This window comes from Arachis duranensis, chromosome 6, assembly GCF_000817695.3.
Source record: "Arachis duranensis cultivar V14167 chromosome 6, aradu.V14167.gnm2.J7QH, whole genome shotgun sequence".
Classification (NCBI taxonomy): domain Eukaryota; kingdom Viridiplantae; phylum Streptophyta; class Magnoliopsida; order Fabales; family Fabaceae; genus Arachis; species Arachis duranensis.
The window spans coordinates 20,058,377-20,064,870 of NC_029777.3; the positions used below are offsets into that span (position 1 = coordinate 20,058,377).

Here is a 6,494-nt window from a genome sequence, read left to right on the forward strand (position 1 = left end):
TGCCATGGCAGGAAAGTAGAATCGAAATCAAAACAAGTTTTTGGATTGAATTCATCGCCATTTTTTAATATATATTCATATATAAGATATACTAACATTTGTCTTTTACGTAGAAGAGGTACAATTCGTGTAGATTTTGTGTATCCAGCCCCATTAATATTAAATATTTATTAAAGCCAAATTAAAGCACCTCTTAGAAGAAAAGCAAAGGAACTTAATTAGGATTAAGAAGTTTTTTACATAATGTAACAGGTAATTAATGAGAAGAAAACAAGTCCAATATATATTTACCCAAATAATATTACTTCACGCCAAATGGGAAGCATACTTTAAATCTTTAATATACAAAGAGATCCTCATTTAACCATGATTATTATAGTTCCATACATTGCATCCCTTACATCCACACTTGAAACCGAAATTTGATTAATAACATAGAACTCCTTATCTCTAGATCATAAATACATACATAGATATTTATAACCCAAAAATTTAATAATAATAATTAGAACGCAAAACCCAGTTGAAGAGGAGCAAACCGAATTAATAAAATAAAAAGTGAGAAAATAAATTCAAGATGTTGCATCCATAACATCTACACTAGCAGAGCAAGACAAGCAGCTTTGAAAAATCTTAAACAGAGCAGAGCAAGAAATGTCCTTAGCCTTCTTCCAAACCAAACACTTCTTCCTCTTTTCATCACACTCATCTTTATACAACTCATTCTTCTGTTTCTTCTTCTTCCCAAAGCATTTCTGCGAACTCTCGTCTTGATTGTCTTCTTCCCTCGAAAACTTGTAGCTCCTCAGGTATATCTGCCTGCATGAGATGCTGTCCACCACCCTCGGGTGTCCGTGTCGCACTTGCGAGGAAGAAGAAGAAGAAGAAGAAGAAGAAGAAGAAGAAGCAGCAGCACCACCCTTTCTTCCATTGCTGCTCACTGATCTCACAAACTCTGCATCCGATTCCGGCCACTTGTAGAGGTTGACATAGGTTGCTCTCATCGGAACACGCGCGTCGTTGATGCAGTTCGCTATGCAAACCGATGCCATTCTTCTTCTTCTTCTTCTTTGTCACTTCTTTCTTTGTTGTTTATATTAAAAATGAGAGATAGAAGGAGAAAGCTTGGATTGCAAGAAAAGTGTATGTGGGTTTATAATAGTGGGAATGGAATGTGTTATCATGTGTGATGATTAGTAATGACTGTGTGTTCCCTACATTATTAGTTGTAATATGTGAGAGTTTGTGCTGTAATGAGAGGCTTAATTAATAATTATATTAGAATTAGATGGTAATTGATGAAAATTAATTCATATATAAAATAGGCTTTTGAGATTGAGGCAGCTATAGAGTGCCAAAACAGAGGCATAGTGGAACAATCATGAGTTCTTTTTTTTATTTATTTATTTTATGTATTGACTTTTGCTTATTGATTGGTTATGTGGCGTGACTTCAATTCATTGCTCTTTCTTAATCTTATCTTGCTATTAAAATAGTTATGTAGCTTCCAGCTTCTTTTCTGCACTAAATTGAGAAGGGAAAATGGAATTTTAGTTGAATATCGTTGACTGGATTTTTCTTTATAATTTTTCAAACTGAGTCAATAATAGTCAGGTTTAAAAAAAAAGATAAAATAAGGTAGAAAAATTCCGAAATTTCTTATGAGTAGAAGTGAATTTTTATTTAGAATTATTTTAGAAAAGTTTATTAGTAACTTTTTTGTAGAAAAAAGATTACTAAATTTATAACTGGTTGTTTTTTTTTTTAAGATAAGTTAAATATATAACTCTTAATTTTAAGTATTATAACATTATAAATTCACGCACACTAAACATTCATAATCTTTGTAACATCTTGTAACAGTTTGGAGATACCGAAATAACTTCATCTTTAAGAATGAGAACTTATAATACGCAATTACACTAGATGATACGAAAATTAGCTGAAGATTACAATTTTATCATGAGAATTACAAAACATAGTAGCCATATTCTCAAGGTTACTGAGATGAGCTTGTAGGATGGGAACCATCAAATTGGGGTTGGGCCAAGTTTAACGTCGATGGTTCGGTTCTACAACCCGGTCATAAAAGAGCTTGCGGTGGCTTTATTAGAGACTGGAGAGGTCGCACCATTACAGGCTTTAGTATGAATATAGGGGTTTGCACCATAACTCAGATAGAGCTTTAGGGTGTGTGTGGTTCAAAGATTAAATTTTATTCCCAAGAATATTATTCCTAGGAATATAATGCCTAGGAATAAAATTACTTGGAATATAAGATTCCCATGTTTGTTTATAAAACTTGATGCATTGGAATATTATATAATAATCTTAGGAATGACTAAATTTTTGTTTGGTTGAGTTTAAATTTCTTAGTCATATTATGTAATATGTCAAAATTACCCTTACTCATTCAAATTAAAATATTAATGACTAAAATTAAATATAAAGCTAATTAAATATTATTATTTTTTACATTATTTTTTTAATTTAAAAAATATCTCTAATAATAAATTTACTAAAATATCCCTAATAATAAATATGTTTAGATAAAATTATTATTGATTCTATTTTTTTTGAAATTTACTAAAATACCCCTAATATCAAATATCTTTAGTTAAATAGTTTATTGGTTCTAATTTTTTAAATTTACTAAAATACTCTTAATATCAAATATGTTCAAATAAAATTATTATTGATTCTATTTTTTTAAAAATTTACTTAAATACCCCAATATCAAATATGTTTAACTAAAATTATTATTGATTCTAAATTTTTTTAAAATTTACTTAAATACCCCAATATCAAATATGTTTAACTAAAATTATTATTGATTCAAATTTTTTTTTAAATTTACTAAAATATTCTATTATTAATTTTAATTTTTTTAAATTTACTAAAATACCCCAATATCAAATATCTTTAGTTAAATTATTATTGATTCTAAATTTCACTTAATAACAATATGTTTAATTAAAATTATTATTTTTTTACATGTTGAATTTACAAAAATACTTCTAATAAAAAATTTACTAAAATACCCTTAATAAAAATATGTTTAGTTAAAATTATTATCGATTCTAATGTTTTCAAATTTACTAAAATACCCCTAATAACAAATATCTTTAATTAAAATTAACATTATCACAATTAAATTTACTAAAAAAGCATTACTATTATGCAAATGAAAGTTACAAAGAAGTCTCAAAAGTAAAAATTACTAGCACTAGTAAGCATACATGCACAACTCTTATACAAGAACACAAACACATCAACAAAATGAAATCAATATTACAACCTCACATAGAAAAATTATTTCAATTATTGAGTGTGATGTCTTCTCCTCCATTGGTTCCACATTTCTTGTGCAAGTTGATCTCTCCATCTACCCCAACATAGATTGGTTTATTTCACAAGATTCTTTTGGAGCCCAACTGTGGTCAGACTTCAACAAAAGCAATCTTCAAATCTCCGTTCTTAGTTACAATCATCAGGCTTGTATCACATTGAATAGCAGCTCCATCTATGGTTCTTTTGCTAATCATCCTTGGCACCAAAATGCTCAGAAGAAACCAGAAACCAAAATGATCTCCAACATGGTTAGAGAAAACAACAATGACTTCACCATAAAGGCATTCATCTGTATGTAAGCCAGAGGTAGCTCTTCTGCATCCATAAAGGCATGACAACAGACCAAGTGTTATGGGAACCAATTTCTTTACTTTCTCATTATCTCTCTTTATGTACCTGCATAACAAATAGGAAAAATGTAACAATCAGAAGATTTGTCTGTGCATCATTTGTTAAAAGAGATACAACTTTCCTCCATGCATATATCAATGTGATGGGAAATTTAACTGACACATACATAATGGCAAAAGAACTGCTTAAGAACAGGAGCAGTTGTCATAATATTGGAACAGGAAAAACCTTGGAAACAGAAAACCTCTAATCAAACAATCTTGATGAAAAATAGAGGTATAAAAGGGAAACACACTTCAAAGAACAAGATTTTGCCATTTGAATTTTAAATGATGGGGAAAAAAAGAGAGAAAGATAGAAAAGGAAAAAGAAATGCTTGTTCCAGACATAATCATCCTAGAAAAAGGAAGCAACAGTTCGGAGGAAAGGAAAAAAAATAGCAAAGATGTTCTTTCAATTACCTCCTGCAATTCAAATATCAACATCTCGTCGATGAGAGCCTTCACGTTAAACAAACAGCTACAATGAAACTAACCAAATAACAAGCCTGACCAAACACATTATCTAAATCATGTACGCAAAAACATTTACTTAGTTACTTACTCAATCTTTTGAATGACAGGAGATGATATATCAAGAGTAGACCAGAAAAGCATCATTGGCATAGAAATGACAGCTTCAGTTCTTACTTTTTCAGCTTCATCATGCAGACCCATATCTAAAACTTCAAGAACAACACTGCTGCTCAAGTTTGGGCCTAGCTTGGATAATACTTGAAGAGAAAGGCATTTTGCTTTCCATGGGCAATGGTTATCAACAAACAATCTAAAATATATCAACAAACAAGTAAAACAGAATAAATAAATTGAAGAAGCATCGGAGGAAACTTAAAGGGCTTCTTGTTATATGCCAAAATCTGTAAACATGCAGATTGAATAATTGAACAAACTTGCACTATCATACGAAACTGTAACAAATATTACCAGAACATATAAGTATACCAGAACATGCACACCAAAATACATTTTAAAACTAGAAAACTAGATCCCACAGATCCAGTAGCTGAAAATTAGATTGCCACCAAAATAACTTTACATTGTTACTAGTATGTAAAATTCATCAAGACAACAGGATAAAAAAGCAGAGCAATAGTAATGCAAGCTTAGTAGTGTATTGTAGCATGGCTCATGAAATACACAGCATGGGAAGCCAAATTAAGACAAGATTAAGCATGTAAAAATATGTTTTTGTCAGATTCAAGCCAAATTAAGCATGTAAAAATATGTCAAAAGCTTAAACTCTTTATTGAGGCAAATCATCAAACATGTTGTTTGCATGCAACATAATCATAAAGAGCGTATAAGAAATCAAGCAAAATAAAAAATAACTAATCAAATTAGCAGTCTATTGCAGAAAATTAGTGTAATGTGATGTAGAAAGCATAAAAAGAACCCAAACCTTAACGAGAGATTCAAAGAGAATTCGCAGAGATAAGCAATGCGAACATGAACTTGAAAAAGAGAAGGAAACCAGTCTTCCGTTTAAGGTAACGGTGGCACCGGTGTAGCTCCGATGGTGGTGGCGCCGGTGTAGCTCCGATAGCGGTGGCGTTGGTGAAGCCTCCACTGATTTGGGAAAAAACTCAAACCTTAATATGAGATTCGAAGAAAATTCACAGAGAAAAGCAGTGCGAACATGAATCGGAGAAGATAAGGAGACGAATCTTCCGTTTAGAGTAACGGCGGTGCCGGTGCCGGTGCCGGCTCCGGTGGCGGTGGCGTTGGTGAAGCTCACTGATTTGGGAAAAAACTGCTCTGCTAGGGTTTAGTTCTTCAAAAAAAAATGAAGAAGTGAAATATAGTATTAAATAATAGGGGTAATTTAGTCTTTTTGTTTCATTATTTACATTCCATTCCCATTGGAATGAAAGATAACCAGGGGGGAGATAGGAATTGAATGAGTGGTAATTCAATTCCAAGGAATAAAAGTTACCTTAGAATTTTTTTTTAACTTTGAACCACACATAAGAATTTTATATTCCCATCTTAAAATTTCTGGGAATGTTCTATAATTCCCCCAACCACACACACCCTTAGGATTTCTATGTTGGGGTTAAGTTGGCTAAGGAACTGGACATCAGTAAGATAGTGGTGAAAATGGACTCACAGTATGCGTTGTCGCTGATTCAGAAAGCGCCGCAGGGAAGACATGGAAACTCATTCCTGATTCGGCGTTGATTTTGTTGCAAAAGCTGGACAAGATCATCCTCAAGAAATCCAGTTCTTCGAAGAACCCTTTTTCTTGTTGCAGCACCAACTCATCGCAGATGCTTGTGGAGTGAAGTTTACTAGACCTGTTGTAATGTAGTCTTTTAGATTTTTTTACCTGTGGCCCCATCTTCAATCACCAAAAAAAAAAACTCTCATCCACACACAATATTTTTAATAATTTTATCTCCTACTTAGTCTTCAAACCAAGTGTGGTTGCTTACAGGCAAATGAATTGCCACTACATGGTGTAGAACACACAGCTGATTAGTATTGCTCTGTTTCTCAGTGAACATGTTTTTGTGGCCCAAGCATAGATCCACTGATCTAGTATTAGAAATTGCTCAATAAAGTATAATTTTCTTTAGCTTCCATTCTTCCGTAAGCCCAAATCTTCAACGGCCTAATCCACTTAACTTTCCATTTGATTCTAACCCAATTACCCAATTACCCAAATACCAACCTGAATGGTGCCCGAAAAAAAAGACAACCATGTTGAATCAGTTTGAATTAGTGGATTAATCT

General features: G+C 32.1%; 2 protein-coding genes across 5 annotated transcripts; both read right to left on the reverse strand.

Moving 5' to 3' along the window:
• Positions 1-360: 360 nt before the first annotated feature.
• LOC107493334 (uncharacterized) lies at positions 361-1,114 on the reverse strand. Its single transcript, XM_016114430.3, has one exon. It carries the CDS (start codon positions 1,050-1,052, stop codon positions 573-575), a length of 480 nt encoding a protein of 159 aa, XP_015969916.1. The 5' UTR covers positions 1,053-1,114; the 3' UTR covers positions 361-572.
• Positions 1,115-3,179: 2,065 nt separating this feature from the next.
• On the reverse strand, positions 3,180-6,204 carry LOC110272538 (uncharacterized). Of its 4 annotated transcripts, none has more exons than XR_008010289.1 (4): positions 5,161-6,204; positions 4,306-4,527; positions 4,164-4,221; positions 3,180-3,747 (listed from the first exon to the last, which is right to left on the reverse strand). XR_008010289.1 is itself a non-coding variant. In XM_052262605.1 (4 exons), the coding sequence occupies exons 3-4, from the start codon at positions 4,416-4,418 to the stop codon at positions 3,441-3,443; spliced, it is 420 nt and encodes a 139-aa protein (XP_052118565.1). In that variant the 5' UTR covers positions 4,419-4,527; positions 5,161-5,327; positions 5,869-6,192; the 3' UTR covers positions 3,181-3,440. The 4 variants fall into 4 exon arrangements, 3 of the variants coding, with proteins under 3 accessions (XP_052118565.1, XP_052118564.1, XP_052118566.1); XM_052262605.1 differs by lacking the exon at positions 4,164-4,221 and having other exon boundaries at positions 3,181-3,747; positions 5,161-5,327; positions 5,869-6,192; XM_052262604.1 differs by lacking the exon at positions 4,164-4,221 and having other exon boundaries at positions 3,181-3,747; positions 5,161-5,532; positions 5,869-6,192.
• Positions 6,205-6,494: the final 290 nt, after the last annotated feature.

What these genes read in the sequence shown, in the direction of transcription:
- LOC107493334 (XM_016114430.3), bottom strand. Translation starts at nt 1,052, where the DNA reads ATGGCATCGGTTTGCATAGCGAACTGCATCAACGACGCGCGTGTTCCG.
- LOC110272538 (XM_052262605.1), bottom strand. Translation starts at nt 4,418, where the DNA reads ATGGGTCTGCATGATGAAGCTGAAAAAGTAAGAACTGAAGCTGTCATT. An exon ending in CCTGTCATTCAAAAGATTGA is followed by an intron (nt 3,748 to 4,305) that starts GTAAGTAACTAA and finishes TTTGTTATGCAG; the next exon opens with GTACATAAAGAGAGATAATG.